The sequence below is a fragment of the Mchenga conophoros genome, linkage group LG7, assembly GCF_057382185.1.
Source record: "Mchenga conophoros isolate Kocher_MC1m ecotype Shallow Benthic linkage group LG7, M_conophoros_male_GT1.1, whole genome shotgun sequence".
Taxonomy (NCBI): domain Eukaryota; kingdom Metazoa; phylum Chordata; class Actinopteri; order Cichliformes; family Cichlidae; genus Mchenga; species Mchenga conophoros.
Genome location: NC_140532.1, coordinates 56,040,372 through 56,061,010, shown reverse-complemented (window position 1 = coordinate 56,061,010; position 20,639 = coordinate 56,040,372). Strand labels below are relative to the sequence as shown.

Sequence of the window (20,639 nt, the reverse complement as noted above, 5' to 3'; positions counted from 1 at the left end):
CACATTAACGACAACAGCACTGGATGAGTGTCAGACATTAACCTTCAAAAATGTTTGGTGGCAAAACAGCTTCCGCCACGAAGGCTCCGTTATCCAGGCATATCCTACCAGGAGCACTATATGCTGCAGAACTTATAAGGCTGGTATCAGATGCATTCCCTAACACTGGTGAGCCAGCAATGTAACTCCTTGTTGCTGGTTTCTATCTACTGCTTCAAGCTCTGGAAGTTGCATTTAAGTGGGAATGTGCACAGGAAGCTTTAACACTTAATCCCTCACCTGCAACCACATCTTATGCTTGTACTCCTACCACAGAAATTAAACATTCTCAGCTATGGTGTCTATCAAACATGACCAGTCTCACTCATATTCATCTGTTGGACCAATTTATGCTATAAAGCAGAAAGTCACCTAAACCCCTCCTACCAAGGAAAAGAGTGGTAGCAGATGCTGAGGGCCAAGTGTCTGACGCCACTGATACTAAGGCGCACCAACAGGTGCTGCCACCTGCTTATGAACTCCCAAATGCTATGTGAATGCTGTTGTTGAGAACACTGCCAAAATCTGTTTAGATAAGAGTCAGACATATTAATTTACTCAAGGTCAACAGTAATAAAACGGCTCTTGGTTGCAGCTCCCATGGCCCTAATCTGGAAGACTATTCATTGATGTAGACAGTTGCACCATCTGGCTATGCCCAGAAATTTGCCACCTGGGTGTCGTTCTGGACTCAATACTTTCTGTCTAGATGCATATCAAATGTGTCGCCAAAGCAGTACGTTCCCACCCAATGAACAACTCTTGACTTTAGCCACCCTCCCTCACTCTGTAAAAGAGACCCTTATCTTGTTTTTTCTGGCCTTGGATGTTGGGGTGCTCCGGGATGTGGTTGCAGTAGGCCCACTTATTCCCACTGTGTGGCAGGGTAGTATGGGGAATTGAGGTACCTACTGAGCCAGTTGGAGCCTACTCTCCTTTCTCGCCTTCTCAAGTTTTACATCCCAGCACCCACCCTCTGTTCATACACACATCAACATGGATGGATGTGTATTTTTGTGCATTGTTGTGTTTGTGTGGCCAGTATATGTCTATATGTCTGGGGTTGCTGTGCCTCAACTTCAGTACAACATAGTCATAGAGGATGAAGGGTTGCCCCTCCTACTGCCCCTCCTCGTTGCTGCCTCCTTGGGGATGTGAGTACTTGGTGTTTCAAGGGCTTATGGCCACATGATCTGGTGTAGTTGTCGACCCACTTCCTTGGGAGTTGTGATCCAGCGTGGCTAGGCCTCTTCTGTGCAAGGAAGGGGATTCATTATTTTAGCTTCTCACCCTCATTATCACACTCACACAAGAAGATGCTAAGTTTGTGTATCTGTTTTTGTTTCTCTCGTTAAGGTGCTGTTTGTCTTTTGACTGTGCTTTATTTATTACATTTAAGATATCTGAAAGCCTGATCATCAGTAGTCCTACAGACTCATTGCTTATGATCCTCTGGCTCCTCTTGAAAAACAAAAGAAAGATGTTTGACTTCCTGAAAGTGGCATTCCTCTGTTCTTAAAGAATGTGATTTTTAACAGTCACGTGGCTTAAAACTTCCATTTTTGATTAACCTTGGACTTCCCATGATTCATCGAGCTCATCTTTACCATGCATTAATGCATGTTATTCATTTTTTATTTTTCTGTCTTCCATATGCTTCAAGCTTTATCCTTTCTTTGTTAGTCACAGTTTTTGCTATTGGGCTTAAAATTTTTTACATAAGCACACAATGGTCATTTTTCACTTCTGAGGATCTTAGCATTTAGGTTAGCCAGCTAGTGATAACCTGCTCTTATATTTCTCAAAAATCCACAGTTTGAACTCTCCCCACATTTCAACCCTCATTTCTCAACATAGTTGTCATGGTCTGTACAGGGTCTGATGTTTTTGTGTTTATTTTCTGTTCCTCTCTCACTTTGTAAAAGTCGCTTTGAGTTCTAGGTGGAAGTGGGCTCTGTGGGTTTGCCTGTGGGCGGAGTTCTGCTCAGATTGTCCTTCTCATACCTGGGGGCTGGATGGTGTAGCAGATCTCTGCCAGATTGTCTTTGCTATGTCTCTGCTTGTCATTGACTAACTTTGTTACCTTGTTGCCAGTCTGTGCCAAGCCATGCAAAACCTCTCCTGTTCTCCTCATGTTGCTCTGAGGAAATCTGAGTTCACCATCAGCTGCTTACCACCAGAATCTATCACCTATAAGGTGAAGGACTTTCCAGAAATGTCCCTACCTGCACAATGACCCTTCCTGGTCCTCAGCCACTCAAGCCCTCAAGTAACAGAGTTAATCCAGTTCTCTAACTCTTTCCGCACAACACACATCCTTCTTAGCCTCAGCTAATTTCCCCCCACAGACAGCTATTCTTCTTTTCAAACACTTACGCTGAAAAACTACAAACTACATTGCACAGCTGAGTAAAAATGTTTTATTTGTAGAAGTGGGCAGCACGTTGGTTAGCACTGCTGCCTCACAGCAAGATCTTCATATATACATCTAACTGACTTCAGTATGAGTGTCAGGTGTAAAGTAAAGCTGGGACGATTTGTCAAAAGATTTGTTGACACAAAATTTACAAATCTAAATGTTTAGATTGCTGGTTTATGAACAGTAAAATTCTCAAAGCCCTAAACTTCTCTTTCCTTCTTTGTTAACATTTAGAAATATTCCTTTATATATCATTGTTCCTATAATTGTTATTATAACCCAGTGTTACAATTCATATAATATGACATCAGTAAATATGAATGCAGTTCTGTTATTTCTGGATTCATTAAATGTTCAAAGACTCTATGTAGACTTGGATTACCCCCCTCCATAAAGCACACTTTATTCGGTTTAGTTGAAGAGTAATGCGTTGTTTTAGGCGTTAATCGTCTCTTCGTGCTGTAATATATTCACACAGCGACCTCGTCCGTCTCTTATTTCAGTCATGCGCAATACAAACTGCAACCTCACCACTATGGAAGTAGCCACTGTGATTCACGCAGGGACCAAACAGGAAGTAAAGTTAGGGAAAGGCAACCGGCGTTCGACTTCATCATATTTAAAATAAAAGCACTAATAAACGGTACAAGGTAACAGTGTATTCACAACTGGTACTCTGCACAAACCTGCTGCACTGTTAAATTATTGTTTTGTCCACTGAGATAAGACTATTGATCTCCATAGGAACAGCAGTGGATACACTAGGTCATGGCCCTCATGAACAGCACATGCAAAAAGGGATGACGTTACTAGTGACATGGTGATGCAAAATATATCAGCGTTCCACCACGTTTTACTTCGGGGTATGTTGAAATTTTCTAAGGTAGGCGCTTTCAGTGTTTCATATTTAATTTTAGCCTTACACACACTCCCTCAAGATACTCCCCCTTTTGCCAGGAAATAAGATGTTCTTAAGGCGTCGCCTTCAGGTATTACCTGAAAGGCTGACTCGGCCCCGTGTTAAAATTCTGTTGATCTTTCTTCAACACCATACACAGATGTTTTGACCATAAAATCATAGCAGTTGTTTCTTCGTGTTCAGCTGGAAGCTATTTAATTTTGGAAGGGCTTATTTTGATATACAGGAGTCGATAAGTGTGCTTCTAATGTTCCTTCAATGAATGAGCCTTTACTTTTCGTTGTATAAGAATAGAATTAAATGGTTTTTCCATCTTTACTTAAAAGTAACGTTTTGGAATCTTGTTTTTATTTGTTAAAAAGCACATTGCTTTGCTTTGCATTAGTTAAAACATCTCAATTATGAATATATGAGAAGAGGTTGGAATATCTTTCTCCTTGCGGGTTTTATTTTGAAACGTGCTGCCGAAATTGTGAAGTTTACTTTTGTAGTGGTTGACAGTGGTAGCTGCTAGCTTACAGGGCACCGCAGCTCCGGCGGGACAGCGATGGCACTTAGGCGATATGTATCTCAAAAAAATCAAACGGAAGGCTGGACTGAGCCGCTAGTGATGGATATGCAGTAGTTCCAGTGTTATATGCTGCTTTAAGGAGTCTCTGGACACCGCTTATCAAGCTGAGGACATAAAGCGTAACTTAGCAGGCTTGTTCTTCACGGGGGAGGAAGTTTGTTGCGGCGAAGGGAACATAATAGGAAACCGGGGAGGGACAAACTATCTCGACATGGAGGACTTCGGGTCGGCCCTGGAGAAAAATGTGGCTGACCTCACGGTGATGGACGTGTATGACATCGCCGCAGTGGTGGGGCAGGAGTTTGAGCGGATCATAGACCAGTATGGCTGCGAGGCTCTGTCTAGGCTCATGCCCAAAGTGGTGCGGGTCCTGGAGATCCTGGAGGTGATGGTGAGCCGCAGCAGCATCAGCCCGGAGACCGAAGAGCTGAGGCTGGAGCTGGACAAGCTGCGTCTGGAGCGCATAGACCGGCTGGAGAAGGAGAAGAAGCATAGAAAGGTCTCACACTGCACAGCCACAGAGCCAATCACTCTCTGCTATACAGAATAAAAGTGGAAGTCAAGATTTAATTTGTCAGTGACTGTCAGACTATGTTTTTGATCCGTGTAGGACGTGTTCAGATCGTCTTCCTAGGACAATACTAATACCACAGTAAAATGTCCTGCATTTATAATGTGATCAGAGTCAAAGTGTCACTCTGCTCTAAAACGAATCAGGCACAATAAAGTTTTGGATGTTAAACAAGTTGAACAACAACAACACCCCTACACGTACACAGAGTATTAATATGATCCATTACAGTCAATGTTGTATAGTAATATTTTGCACTCAACCATAGAAAAAACAAGAAAACAACAAACAGTAAAATATCGACAAAAAGCATTACAAGGCACGTGGATAGTGGTAACAATTACTTAAGTAAAAATCCTATAACAGGAAGGATGCCCTGCTAAAAGAGTATTTTTTTCATTATATTTAAATAAAAGCAAGTACTGAAAGTAAAACATGTATAAAATGCTTTTAGTGCACATTATTAATGTATAACACTAAATAGAAATGCACAAAATGGTCAAAAAATTAAAACATCATAGCTGCAGCCATAGTAAGTAGCATTTTTGTGTTTCAGTCAGAATAAAAGCTGGACATAAGCTCTAAGAAGTGAAGCAGGAGGTGAAATTTCTAAACCTTTACTTTTTTAAATAGATAGCGGGGGAAGTGACTCTGGTTTCAAACGGAAGTTAGATTAGAAAGAAGTCTACGATAAAGTGATCCTGTTTCTGACATGATTTATAATCTTGGCAAACACTTACTTTGTGAACTTATGATCTGAATTGCCTTTTCAAGTCTCATTTAATAACATACGATGTTAATTTAGTAAATTCTAGTCATATTTAAAGTAAAATCGACAAATCAGGTTTGGGGCGAGGCTTACTTTGATTGAAAAATCACTACAGTATGAATACAGTGTCACAGTGTGGCTGTACGTAGTATCATCAAGCACAGTCTGTGACTGAAGTTGGTTGAGGTGGAGCTCCAGTGGTTGAAATGACTTTACATACAGATAGTACTTATTCTAAATCTAGATATAGATTCATCCAGTGTGGTAGTGAGGTGAGTATAAATTATTAATTCATATTCATTGGTGTAGGAGTTGGGTAAACTTTAGAAATGTCTAGGAATGGGTTTCTTTTTCCAATGGTTCAAGAACCACTAAAAACAATTTATGGAGTAAAAATGTATTCATACACCATGAAAGGAAAAAAATCATCCTTAACCACATGCTGTATTTTATAAGGCAATTATATATTTGTATATAATCTGAAAGTAGCTATAGCTGACAGACATAAAGGAACTGGGTAAAAAGTACATTTCCCTTTGGAATCTAAATGTAAAGTATTATGAAATGGTCAAGTAAAATCTAAATGCAGTGCATTAAAGCATCGAGCTTTAAATGTTTTCATTTATTTTCCATCTTTGTGAATCTAAAAGGAGACCCTGTGTTTGGGGTTTGAAATAAGCCGGACACTCAGACTGCTCAGTGCTATAAAAAAAGTTAGTGTCAGTTTCTCGTGACAGTGACTGAGCCAGTGGTTCACATATTAACTGTCTCGTGACCGTGATAAAGCGGAGAAGGCTGTTTGTGCTGCAACTCACAGGCCATTTGAAGCCAGCACAGTTTTCACATGGAAATGAAAAGTTCACATCCACAGTGAAAATATGCGGTGTAGTGTTTATTGGCTCCGTGCACAGTTTTCTTTTGTGTATATAAAATCTAATGTAAGAGTTGTGCAGCAGTGTATATAATAATAAAACTTTGTGTAGGTTTTTTGTTTTGTTTTTGTCATGAACCCAATGACTGAACATGTAGCATATGTTGCCCATGTGTAGTGCACATGCTCCCACTAAAATCAATGAAACTGATTCCAGCAGGCCTCGGAGCAGTGTGAAATGGCACATGTCCACAGAATCCGTCATTTCCACTCCTCCCGTGAACAGTCTGCGTAGCCTGCCGTGGTACCTTCACCATGGTAGCGACCAACGTGTCAAATTTTGCATGTTTACAATCCTTAAAAAGTCTTTAAAATTCTCTCTTGTTGATGACTGCAACTCTTACTTTTGCTCAGAATCCTAACTAGCTGTTCAACAACGATTCGGATACAGTCACCTCTGATATAATTGAAAATAAACATTTAAATATGGAATCACATTTGAAAAACATGCATCACACTTTCAAAGTAATAGTGATGTTTGCCTATTCATTCACAGGTAAACTGGAAAAATGAAGTACAAACAGCAAATTATGCATTCTTGTTAATGTGGCTGCTTTGACAATATGAACAGAATGACTCATGCTTCCTGTTTCCTGTTTGTTCCTGGTTTTCCAGTTGCTATATGAATCATCTAGGGTCTGAGTGACTGACTTGAGGAAGATGTTTCGTTTTTAGTATCTGCCAAAAATTTTCCACAATTTAAAGCAAGTCAATTCGATTGTGTTTTATAGGCTTTTGTCATTAACGCATTACTCTTTGATATGACAATTGTGTTCTTTAAAAGCAAATTACTGCAGTAAATTCTGAAAGTTAGAGATGTTGAGATTTCTTTTTCTTACACATGCGCATAAACCACAAAGAGGAAAAACTCAGAAGACCACAGCAGTGCCAGTTTTGTTTTGTAATGCCGGTCTGGGCACCATAAATGCTCGTAGAAACTATGTCCATCCAGTTGTTGTTGAGATAGTCAGGACCAAAGTGGAGCAATGCATTGATCCTCCCATTACACAACCAAAATTATTGCGAATGTTTGCAGTGAAATTGCTTGTTGGCTTTAAAATGGTTTCTTTGAACCAGGGAAGCAGGTCTGTACATAAGTGCTTGGTAATATTGCTTTTATGTACAATCACCTTGCAGTCAGGCAGCAAAAAAACCTCAATGCAATGAGGCCTTCAGTCCGATTTTTTAACTCTAGTTTTACCGAGCCATAACAAACGTGATCGGTAATGATACATGTACAGTATAACAGTTTGTGTGTATGTGTCTGAGTGCAGGAGTTGGAGCTGGTGGAGGATGTGTGGAGGGGAGAAGCTCAGGATTTGCTCTCCCAGATTGCTCAGCTGCAGGAAGAGAACAAAACCCTTCTCACCAATATGTCCATGAAAGACCCCATGAGCGAGGAGGAGCTGCAGAGGCATGAGGGTGAGGATGTGGAGCTCCATCTAAGAAAAGTACTGTCTAGCTTAAAAGAAAAAGAAAATGTGTTTGTATGTGTGTTTTTCATGATACACACCAGTTTACAAGTGACTGAGAATGTGAATGACTTACAAGTCAGTTGCTTTAAAACATTATTATGTGTTATTCACTAATATGTGTGTAGAAATGTTACTGCCCTCTACGCAAATCTTTGAGACCAAGATTGAATCGAGTCAAAAGTAGGCTCATTGAGTAGGCTTGTCACTTTTCAGGGAAAGTGTGGTTATGCATTGTTCCTACAAAGAGCTTTGCAGTTACTGTCGGATTTCTGAAACATGTGCATGGGTAATTTTTTTTTACTAACACTGTGAGCATGTTCCTGATAATAATTCCAAATAACAGACTCCTGCTTCAGTGTTGGGAGTCTGCATGCTACCACTCAAAACCTGCTAATACCTAGTAATGTTTACATCACAGCAGAGCATGAAACAGCTTGTCTTTTGCTGATTTTCCTGGAAATTCAGTTAAAGTTTCTGCCGTGTGCGCCCCGAAACTTGTCCGTTTGCCCTCGATACGTTTCTCATGTGTGTGTCCCTCTCTCTCTCTGCTGTGCACGCAGTACCACACTCAGATACAAACACAAACAAAGGGAGCCTTCTCTGTGTTAATGGTGAGCCAGTCTCATCCCTGCGTCAGAGGCTTCTCCGTGGTCTCACACAGAGGCCACAGTCACCCTGACGCACAGACCAGCTTCAGTGTACAAGCACACCTGCCAGCCTCACACACAAATCAAAGCTCACGTCTGCCTGTCAGCCCAGATGAAAAATCTATTTGTCCTGTTTATTTTTATGGCTGACAATTTTTCCCCCCTCTGTCACCGATTTCCAGGTATGTCAGAAAGGGAGAGGCAGGTGATGAAGAAGCTCAAAGAAGTGGTGGACAAGCAGAGAGATGAGATTCGAGCCAAGGACCGTGAACTGACTCTAAAAAACGAGGACATAGAAGCAGTAAGGACACAAAAACTCGGTGCCTCAATGAGAAGAGGCTGTTTTTTTTCTTCTTGTGTGAATTATAAAGAATTCAGATATTTTCTATATTTTAAATATAAGAGAGGCCTGGTTAGATCGAGCAGCAAATGTTTTGGCTCAGTATTAAGCAGACATATTTGCTGCCAGTGTTTTAATGTTTAAAAAAAGGTAAAAAAAAAAAAAGTTCAGGGATAGAATGGGTCTTCCGAGCATCTATTTAAAAATAGCTAAAAATAGATTGTAACAAATTAGTTTTCCAATCATTGATCAGACTTTTGTTTCTTAAGATTATTTTATCAGAGTGCCCAAGTTCCCTACCTTCAAGTTCTAGCTTCCCACCTCAACATAGGCTAAGAAACCCTGGAAATGTGCAAAGTATTTGTTTATTTTCGTAAATAATTTCTGCAAAGTCTCAAATAATTTAACTTCTTTATCTTGATTTTACAAACCTTTGAAGTGGATCATACAAGTCTCAAAAACAAATAGCCTACATGTATAATTTACAAAGTCTCACATTATCAGATGAAGGGTGTTTGATGTGTTTTGTTTGCCTGTGAGTATTTCTTTTGTATAGATTAGGTTTCAGATAACAAAGAGACCCCACCTAAATGCGACAGTGTAGTGTGAACAAGCCAGAGTAAAGGTCATGCAAAGGACATCACTACAGACCAGTCTGGATTGTGTGGCAAATTGAAGACATGGCCATAGATCTGGAAAAGGTCAACGAGTCAGAAGCTGACATAGAGGACTAAAATTTCTCCAATAAACATGTAAAATTTCACAAGATGGCTTTCCAGAAAATAACAGCAGAGCCAGTTTTTTAATGTCAGGTTCAATAAAACCTTTTTCACAGCAGACATTTTGACGTGTCACCATAGGCATCAAAGCTTCAGATTTTTTGTAAAAAAAAAAAAAAAAAAAGAGCCCCGGATCTGTTGATCTGTCATTCCAGTCATGCATTAAACACCCCCAGAATGTGCTGGTGCAAAATGCAAATATGCAGGTTTTTGGTTCTCTCAGAGCGAGAGAGGTTATACATGTTACAGAAGAGGTTACACAACTCATCTTTTGGCCTTTGGCCATAGCTCTGCTATGAATATGGAAGTATTTTTAAAAAGGATGGATGAGTCCTGGATGAGGTGGTGGATAAAGGGAACGTAAAAATGCTGTGGCCTCAAGTTCAGGATGTCGATGAAGAAGATTCTTTAGCAAGTCAGCTAATCTACTATTGATCTACTGGTTTTCCAAATCTTTGTCAGAAAACTAAACCATTACTAACATAAATATCAGCAGCTCACACTTTAGCTTGTGAATACAGCTGTATACAACATCATAGATAAGACTGATACCAAGACATGTGCTTATGTGTGTAGTAAAATGATAATTAACATGGGTTAATGATCTAATTATGACAAAAAAATACAGTTTAGGGAACAGTTTTTGTTGTCATAACCTTCCTGTTTACTGTGAGCAGGATGGGAGACAGCAGAGGACAGATGAGACACCAAAATAGCTACTAGAGATCTGAAGAAAAAAAACTTGGATAGGCAGATAAGACACAACACAGAACTATGTGATAGTATGTGATACTACAGTTGAACATTCAAAACAGGAAACATATCAGCCAAGTAAAGGCTGATATGTAAAGGTTCCTGAACATTTCAGGAGTTATGTGAATTTGTACGCATGGGTAGGTAGAAAAATAATGTGCATTGTGAGACTTCAAAATGTTCTTTAGTCCAAGATTTTCCACATGTGAAACTTACTTTAGATATACAGTGAAGTTGAGTACTCAGACGTCACTCTGAAATGCTAAGGCCCAGGTATTTTAGGATATTAACAGTGAATTTCCATTTCAGTCATTTATATTATTTCACTTGTCCATGAATTTAGCTGTTCATTTGTTCTGTGGCTTTAGAAACCCCCTGACACCCACTAATGGTTTGTGTGTCACCCAGTACAGCACAATCAATATCTCCTCAGACAGATTGCCTGAAAATGCGTGCTCTTACCTTTGATGGGTGGCTTTTACCTCCTGTGTGGCAGTTCTGAGAAACGCGAGACCATGCAGCCCATTGTCTCTCTGTTTCTTTCTCCAGCTCCAGCAGCAACAGTCTCGACTAATGAAAATCAACCATGACCTGCGCCATAAAATCTCTGTGGTAGAAGCTCAAGGGAAAGCTCTCATTGAACAGAAGGTTGAGCTGGAGGCCAGTGCTCAGGCTCGGGGACAGGAAGTTGCTGCTCTTCGACAGGAAGCGGCACGCTTAAGGGAACGGCTTCAAGGAGAGCTGCCTGCTCAGAACCCGGACGAGCCCCCACCTCAGCCTCCTTCACCCGCAGAGGTAACAGCACAGGGAAAACTGAGCATAACTTTTTCTTTTCACGTTTTAGTTTTTTGTACAGATAACATTGCTTACTTTAATGTGGACCTATTACACAAGCTCTATATTTCTTAATTTTTGGACTCTCTGTATGTTATATAGTTAAATAATCCTTCTCTATCTTATGCTGGGCCTTGGTGAAGCCCTTCAGGTCATTCTCTGTGTGAAACAAGATGTTTTTGCTAAATTCCCCCAAATTCTTCTTCACTGCCCTTTGCAAACAAAACACAGAAGTTTTGTACTAGCAAGTAGGTGGGGCCAATGTGAGATGACCATATTAGGAATATCCACTGTCATAATGTCATACAGAGCCAAACACAGAAAAAATACTTTAGTTAGGGTAGTCTGAAGCCTGAGGTATTGGAATATTTGTACATACATTGGAACAGAAAATGATGGTGAAAAATAATAAAAGAAACATTATTGGAAGTTTCCCCCAGCTTCCATCTTTGTGTGAAGCTAACGTTTTAGTTTGATCTTCTCTTGACTTGTTGTGAGAAATGAGCAAACAAACTAGCATGTTATGCAAATCGTTTGCATTGTATAACAGATTTGATCATTTTCACATGCAGTTGTTCAAACCACCATCTTTTATTTGAACTGTAGATTGTGCACCACAAATCCTCGGAGCAACTCAATAGTTTATTTATATGTCTCACAAACTGTCTTTTGCCTCACCAGTGTGGTAAAATTGCTACAGTGTTGGTGGGGGCTGAGGGCTCCTCAGAGCTGACACCCGGGGGGGTTGATGGTGTATCGTGGCCTCTGTGTGGTTCCCTCAGCCCAGAGACACACGAGGATGCTGAGGACGATGCAGTGTTGCTTTGGGTAATGCAAATGTGCTGATTGGAACTAGAGTGATGTGATTGTCCTGACTCTAACTCCAAACCTGCACTCCTCCCCATGGAACATTAGCCTTGTGGGTATAAACAAAGGAAGATAGTAGACTAACATTTCTGTGACATGTGGACTGTGCTGAAACAACTCTGCATGGGTGTCAGAAAGCTAACAGAGTATCAGTAGGATTTCCTCTCCACAGCTAAGTGACTTTCTGGACAAGTGCACTCATGACCCCTCTAAATATAGAATACTGCAAGAGCCCAGCCTTCAACGACACTTGAATCTGTCCTTTCATGCACCCTGAGATTGTAACACAGACAGCAGGAAAAGCTACAATTAAGTGTTTCTTTTTTATTTCTCTGCTGTAATAGTGGTAAGAAAGAATAAAAAAACAAGAGTACTACAATGTTTTTTTTTTTTAAATGTAGCTACATTTAAGACTTTTATATTAACTACAATTGATGTTATGTTTCGAAACACATTAAAACACATTCAGAAAAATTTCATAAATGATAAATGAATGACAGCTCTAACTAGCCAGTTAGTGCAGCTAATGACATGAAAGCTCATGGTTGAGGTTTTTTTAGCCGCTCAACAGTATTCACCACACTGATGGAAACATCTGACGTGCTAAACAAAGGTGGAGACATGCCGATAAATCTGTTCTCACGGTGACACTGAACCTGGACTGAATCTGAGCCAAATAAACACACTAGACGGCTGCGGTGGAAGATGTACATGCACCATTGTCTTTACTACTGTGTGCTCTCAGTGAGTCAAACAGGTCTGTGTGTTCTGGCTCTTTGATCCCTGATAAATGAGAAAATAAGCCACAGACCACAGCTGACTCACATCTGGTCCTTTTCACTTCATCAGCCTCCAAAACGACTGTTTTATGTCCGAGATCAGCCTTCAGGAGGTGGCCCAACTCTATTGAGATGCCTATCTGTTCACCTTGGTGTACAATCAGTGGTTACAAGTTATCCAAGTTATGCAAACATTTCCTGCTGTTGCTGCTTGACATTAACCAGCAAGATGCAAAGATGGTCTCACTTTAGCATCGGGGCTGCTAGACAATAAGCATTTGTCAGTTCGACCACATGAAAAAATCTGTACTATTTGGTTTTAAATGAAAGAAAAAATATAAGTAAGTAAGTAAGGTTTATTTATTAAGCGCTTTTTTGTAGACAGGCAGTCACAAAGCGCTGTACACAAAGGTTAAAATAAAGAAAACATTAAGTAATAAGATAGACAATATAAACAAATATATAACAAACATATAAATGTAAAATAATTTGTTTGAAGTGATGCAGGGAAGAATAGTTGTGAAACAGCCAAGTGAGCTGAAAATGTCTGGAGCAGACAACAAAGTCAGGAGTGGCTGAGCTAAAGCGCATCACAAAACCATTTTTTTATTCATTTGCACACACATTCGGATAATCTCTAATGTTTAAAAAGTTTGACGAAACATGTGATTCCAGTTGGACTTTGAGATTGTGTACAGAATCCTGAAAAGCGTGAGAATTTTAGACATTTTAGAGTAGAATTTTGCATGAGTGCCTCGTGTCCGCAGCATGTGTTTCAGGTGTTTTCCTTTAACACTCAAGTGAATTTCTCTTTGCTGAGTTAAAAAAGCTAACAGCATTTTAGCTCACAGACTGGGGTGAAGTCTGAACTAAACCAATGCATTGGAACAAAAAGGCCCTGTGTCTGACTTGTAGTTAAACATTTGCCACCAGGAGGCGATGTGCGATGAAGATATGCCTGCTGTGTTCCAATATTTCACTAAGGTATCCTTACTCCCCGCCCCTGCCTCTTCCCTTCTGTTCTCTGGTTTAGTTTACTCTGTGTAATGTATTTTTCTCTCGGCAGGAGGCGCTGTGTGAGGAGGAGTCAGGGGGCCTGGATCCAAAGGACCCCAACAGGCCCAGATTCACTCTGCAGGAGCTGAGGGATGTCCTGCATGAGCGGAATGAGCTAAAGGCCAAAGTGTTCCTGCTGCAGGAGGAGCTGGCCTACTATAAAAGGTACATATAGGTGTTAAACATGTTAATATTGACAATTACCCACCTCCTGTGGAGAGAGATATTTATGAGCTGCACAAAACTGTGTTTATCGTGTGCTTAAAGCATCAACAGGATTTAGAAGTTTAGTTTTCTCAGTCAGACCACACAGGGCCAGCTTCTTGCTGAGTGCTTTAAGTTGCTGTTTCCTCATTAATATATGTTAAAATTGCACTTATTTGTAGTTGTTTTCAGTTTAATTATTATATTCTTTCATGTTTATGCTCTGTTACTTAGCACAGTTATATTTTAGCCTCGTGTTTCTTGTACTGTTATCTCTGCTTTTACTTCAACTTTCAGACTTTTGTTTATGTGCTTGTGAAGCCTTTTCGGCCGTAAGATTATTATGATACTTTGGCAAATTATGTTATTGGTGTCCACCTATATCATAAGTATGGGTGGAGGGACTGAGTAAAGAAATATTCAGTCCCTCCACAAGGGATAGACATTTACTATGACTTGTTGTGGGATGATGAAGAGAAAAAAAGACATGCATGAAGAAGCCATAAAGAAACCATATGCATTTCCCAATTAAGATGTATTGCTTGATGTATTCTTAGTTTTAGACATTGTTTAATATTTTTCTTGGAGGGTTGCTCACAACCAACACAAGTTGCCACAGAGCTTTAAAATCTGACTAAAAACCCATTTAAATTCTCTAAAGCATATTTTTTGTTCCCTTTTTTCCGCACATCTTTTGGTCATCCCTCTGCCAGCACATTAAGTTAAAAATGTATTTACTCCAAAAAAATCCCACTTTTTACATCTAATTCTTTTTGTCCATCTGTGAAAAAGCCTGATATGTTGTGCTTCATAGACAAAGTAATCCTGATCTCTGTAATTCTGGTTGTCTCTGTGTTTGTAGTGATGAGGCAGACGAGGAGATTGGAACTCCATCTTCTTCTCCCTCCCCTGAACTAAGGACTCGCTCCCGCTCTTCTGCCCAGCCAGAATCGGGAATCAAACGCCTGTATGTGGAGCTCACACTCACACAAATACTCTCACTCATGTAACATCTGCTAATGAAAACACTTGCCTGTGAAAACCTTGCTTCCTGTGATTAATGGGAACTTTGCATGCTGTGAGTAGCGGTTGATTATTTGGTCTCTACATGCTCAGTCATTTGCATATTACATGCTTGTTCTTGTCTCTTCAGCAGCAGTGCAAGACGCTGTTTCAGGCTGGCAGCTTTAGCTTTAGACTTCGCTTCCCTCGTGTGATACCATATACTATATATACTTTACTTTACAGAGGTAGCTGGGCTACTAACAAGTAAACATACATTTATCCTGTGTTTGTCAGCCATGTACAAACTGGAGTCTGTGGTTGTTTCCAATTAGCTGTCACATTGTGACAAGGACTCAAGACTAAAAGCAGCTCCAAGTATTCTAATTGTAGGACACTTTACTATTTTATTAACGTAATATTTAATTGAATGTCTTTTTTTTAGTGTTGAGAATTTTTTAATGAAATTGTTTACCTGTTAATCTGTGTCTCTGTATAGCTCTCTGATACAGAGTACATATCATTCCTGTAAGTCCTGTGACTGTATGAGGGTAAATATTTTCATGAATGTAAAACTAAAAGTATTCAAAATATAAAACAATTGTTTTCCAAAAAAAATAAACAGACATTAGAAGATTAGGGTGATATCAATAAATGGTCATTTTTACAATATTTTTTAGTATTTAAAAACATGTTCTTTGTATTTTACCATGCATTACATTATTTATACGAGGTGGCTGTGCCTCAGGAGGAAGAAATGATTCAATCCCAGGCTGCCCCAGTGTGTGTGGCAGACTATTACAAGCTTTCTGGTTAAGTTTTTTTAAATTAATTCTATGGCAGCTCTGTCAGTGTGCACAGTAGCAAGTGTAAGTACAAGATTTGGGACATTAATTAAATGTATCAGGAGGTGTCGCTATACCAATATGGTGGCAACATTAGCAGCAGTTTGCATGTTTATACAGTTTATCTGTGCAAACTAAGTTGCATTCACTGTGTTTTGGTTTTTAACATGCTGTGAGTTGTTCTTGGATTTTGTTGTATTTTTTAATTCAATATCATAATTTTATTTTCCTCTCTGGTTTAAAATAAACTCAGCTTGACATCTTTTGAGCTTTAATGAGGTTTGGTTCAGACAGAGGTCAACGGTTGATGTGGTCCTTGTCCTCCCCCATCCCCTATGTATGTGTGTTTTCGTGTCTTTACCTCTGTGTAACAGGATCTTCACCGCTATAATGCCGATGGTAGCGGCTGGTTTGATCCCAGATGACCCCACTTTACAGCCAATCAGACGCCTCATGTCACTTGTATGACTCTATATTTGGTTGGCTTTGCAATCCATCACTGTCTCAGCTAACAGGCTTCACCCCCTTTGCATGTCCACGGGGTTGCTTTCTTTTCGCACCTTTGTAGTATTCTGATTGGCTGATTGTGGGGCTGTCTTATTGTGTTCGTCGAATGAGATGACCAAGGATCGTGCAAAAAATAAATCAGCCAGTCAGAATAGTGTGTAGTCTAATGTCTCAACTTTTGCCCTCACTGACCATCCTGACTGACCATGCGCACTAAAAATGATTGTGTGGAATTTACAATATAAATTGATCTAAAGTGCTTTTAGATCATAGCTAGGGATTAATTTAATTTTTAATGCTTTAATATTTTATCATCTGCCCGGATCAATTTACAGAAAATGACGAAATAATTTCTGCTACAATTTATGAATTTTTACAATAGTGTATTAGGGCAGGTGAAGAGGAAAAAGCGGCTGGGTAAGAGGGGGTAAAATGACAGAGAACTTTAGAGATGAAAGTAATAGGTTCATGAGGGAAAAATCGCTGAAAAATAGTGTCTGTGTTTTGTAGTGATGAATGCAGCACATCACCTCACTTGACAAGGTTAAATTGGAAAGAAAATTACATATTGGAATTAAGGGGACGTTTAAATGAGCAGAAATTTACTTCAATTCCTATATAGTTATTTCACCTTAAGTGGTTTGTAGAGTTTTGTGTTAATTTGAATCAGGGTTACAACAGAACTTGACATATGACAAAAGGAAAACAATCCTGTTGACATTAGAAGTGTTCAGATTAAGAGAAACCAGTTTTAAGTGTCAGGAGCAGATATCCAAACAAAACGACTGGTGTAACATAGAGGCATTTGTTTACACTAATTTTACAGGAGGTGTCGTAATTAAAAACTAAAATAATTCACTTGTGATGCATTCTGTTAAATTTGCCATTACTCTAACACTGCTTTACATGTAGCTCATACTCAGTGTTAGCCCTACACATGGAGTTGTAACCCACCGCCTGTTTCTTCTCTCCGTTCTCTCGTCTCAGGTTTAGTTTCTTCTCACGTGACAAGCAGCGGAGCTCGCAGCGCAGTGCACATTTCGATGTCGGCTTCGGCTCGTGGGCAGGCAAAGACGACGTGTACACCGAACAAGCCCAGGAGGCGTTGCAGCACATGTAGACACCGTATGGGACTTAAAACTCTTAACACTCCCATCATTCAACTGCACACCAAACCAACACTAGCAACTCACACTGCAGCTGAAATACCATGTACATGAGGTGAGAAGATGGCAAGAAACAAGAAGAATCTAATGTCCTTGGAAAAAATACTGTGTATACTTCAAATTCTGCCATTTAAAAAAAAAAAAAAAATCCCTGAAAGTGTTTTACAGGATTGACGTGCAGGCGAGAGGGTAAACTCAGGTTGACTGTGGAAAGTGGAATTTTTTGGCAGGTGGTAAATGATAAGGAGCCGGAGGTCCGGAGTAAACAAGGGGGGAAATGACTGCACACCTGAGTGTCACTAGTTTTTTTAATGAGAGCAACATTTTAATATCCCATTTAGTTATTTCAAATTTCTGTCAAGTAGGCAGCTAATCAGTCCATCACCAGCGTTTTGCAAGTTGAGTATGCAGCTCTATGAAATCTAATTGAGGCCTCTGTTTAAATGTTGCATGCAGTCACAATTTAAAGCTGTGTGAAGGTGTGAAGATATTTTGTTCTCATATTTAATGCAGCAGTTTCTGTGACTAAAAAGAATGAATGCATAAACACTTGGGTATGAGAATTTAAAGTACTCGTGTAAAGTGAAAGTTAGATTTTGGCCATCATAATCCCAATTTGTCTTTGCATTTTTACCCATTCATAATAGTTTTTACTATCCTATTACAGGATGGTTTAAGCATTTTAGCATTTCATGACATCTCCTATAATGTTGGCTACATGTTGTATGTAGCCAAATAAGCAACATTGTGGCTTTAATGTTGAATTAGTGAGTCATTAATTCACATATTTGTACTTTTTAAGTCAATGTTTGCAATATTCCATCATTTCATGGTAATATAAAAGCTTTGACATGGTGAATTAGTTCATTATAAAACTTTTCCAGTTTTATTTAAGTCAACTACTACTGATGAATTATTTTACATTTTTTACTCACTCATCATGGTTTAGTATAAATTTAACACCTGACTTAATAATTTCTTGTTTTTATGATCTGAAAACCGTAAATGAATGTAATGCATTTGACTAAACAAATTACAAATTAAATTGTAAGATTTAGCAAGCCCGTTTTATTTATTAGATCTTTATAATACTAGTGATCTTTTTATAGATTAAAAGTTGTAAATCATAGCTTGAGCTTTTTGTTCATTGCTGCAATTTTTTATTTTCTTTTAGTCAATCTAATTCTAATTTATTAACTTAATAATGATGTATTGTCTCATAATTTTGACATAGTAAGCTCTTCACCCACTATAGTTTTGACTTAGTATCTCTTTATTTTGTTCGAGAAATTTGTATATATTTATGTTTGTGATGCTTTTTTCTTTTTATGTGCCCCTTTTCTCTAACAATTAACACAGATTTCTCTTTTGTGAAACACAGAATAGCTGTGCCATGGGAATTCCTCTAATATTTTACATACAAACTTACATTTGTCATAAAGTCTGATTTCATGCTTTCAGTGACAAACGTGACGCTCCACACTGTGCTCATGCAAACCTGCAGTTTTGTAACACCAGCCAAACCATAGCAGGCAATAATAAATTACATCTATATGATTCTGTTTAATTTCTATAATCAAACATAGGCCCGAAGAGACAGTGTAATATTGTATTTGAATCACTTATAACAAAAACATACAGCAGCTTTCACTTCAAATAAAAGCAAAATAAATTAAAATGTATTTTAATTAATACATATTATGTCATCAGTAAGAGCCTAAATCTTACATTACATTTGCACTTTTTCCCTAGATAAAATATTCATATTCAGCATAAGCAGCAATAATAACCCCTAATATCATCACACATGTGCAAAATAGAAGTCAGTGCGTTTGTGTTTATATGCATCATTTATACAAGGCCTCAAATTTAAACATGAATCAAGGCTCTGTTTAGAAACAGTGTAAGTCATGAAGGATTAATTATTTCTCAGATTGTGCATGGTTTAAAATAATGGTAATTAAGCTGAAGAGTGTGTTTACATTTATTTTTAAAAAAGACTATTTTGCGGATGGTGCTTGTGCTTTAACAGCTGATGCCTTCATGGAAACGTTAACAGTAGTGGCACTTTATCTTCATTTATACTCACCCAGGAAGGTGGAATAAATGAATGGCAAATGAAAAGATTGAGAAATGAGGCTAAAGACGTGTGTCAAAGCAGCTTCCCCCCTTTTATTAAATCACAGATATGTTAAAGAGAAACTATATTTTACATGTTATTTGGAAGTCAAAGGGATCTGCTCAATTTATTCATGAAGGAATTAAACAGTGAAATATTTTAAGGGAAATGAACTGCTACCCGAGTGCTTACTCCAATCTTCATTTTTTTCCTTTGAGTCTCCTATGAAGCCCATTAAAGTGGAGATTTAAGAGATATATTGAATGGATCAGTGCTTTATGAAATTCAAACATGTCACACCAGTAATAAAAATCTGTAATATTTGACATTTTTGCACGTGTTTTTTTTTGTTGTTGTTGTTTTTCCTAACTTGCATAACAGATCGCAGTCACGTTCAAGTGTTTGATTTGTTCATAATTGTAAAAGGAAATGGGCAAGGGAACATACATTTGTAAACAAAGAACATCCAGTGTGGTAAAATAACTGGTGTGGGGGAAAAGTTTAACTACATTAATTTTCCTCTGTCTCAATTTAAACATAAGGCACAAAGCAGTGTATTTGGTTGAAATTCCATTGTACAGAATATATCACCTTTTGCACTTATGTAACAATTTAGAAATCAGGTCTATATGAAGAAGACTAAATATGAAACAACAGAAAGCACAGCAGTAGTCGTCCAATTCACCAAAAAAAGGATGATTTTATTTATTTATTTAAGATGCTGGGTTAGTGTGGAAAGTTGTGACAAGAAGAAATATGATTTATCTCAATTAGATGATGATAGCATGGTGGTACAGGGGTTAATACCGTCGCCTCACAGTGAGAAAGTCCTGGTCTCGTTTTGATTCCAACCTGGGGTTTTGCTGTGTGGAATTTGTGATTCTAAATTGACCTTGGCAACCTGTCAAGGGTGTACTATAACTCTCGCCCTGTGACACCTGAGATAGGATCCAGCCCCAACCCTAAATGGACAGATGGCGTGGTGCAGAGTGCCCTCTGGTGAACAAACTATACAACAACCCTCATGGTAGAAAAGAGTTCTTCCCA

The 20,639-nt window shown here is 38.8% G+C and overlaps 1 protein-coding gene across 5 annotated transcripts; it reads left to right on the top strand.

Annotated features, from left to right (window-relative positions):
- Nucleotides 1-3,863: 3,863 nt before the first annotated feature.
- rilpl1 (Rab interacting lysosomal protein-like 1) lies at nt 3,864-19,918 on the top strand. 5 transcript variants are annotated; one of them, XM_085280315.1, is made up of 10 exons: nt 3,864-4,447; nt 7,494-7,641; nt 8,524-8,642; nt 10,763-11,008; nt 11,729-11,875; nt 13,627-13,677; nt 13,760-13,914; nt 14,816-14,920; nt 16,175-16,262; nt 17,295-17,486. In XM_085280315.1, exons 1-10 carry the CDS (start codon nt 4,160-4,162, stop codon nt 17,298-17,300), a joined length of 1,353 nt encoding a protein of 450 aa, XP_085136441.1. In that variant the 5' UTR covers nt 3,864-4,159; the 3' UTR covers nt 17,301-17,486. The 5 variants fall into 5 exon arrangements, with proteins under 5 accessions (XP_085136441.1, XP_085136442.1, XP_085136440.1 ...); XM_085280316.1 differs by lacking the exon at nt 17,295-17,486 and having other exon boundaries at nt 16,175-16,268; XM_085280314.1 differs by lacking the exon at nt 16,175-16,262 and having other exon boundaries at nt 3,865-4,447; nt 17,295-19,918.
- The last annotated feature ends 721 nt before the right edge of the window (nt 19,919-20,639 follow it).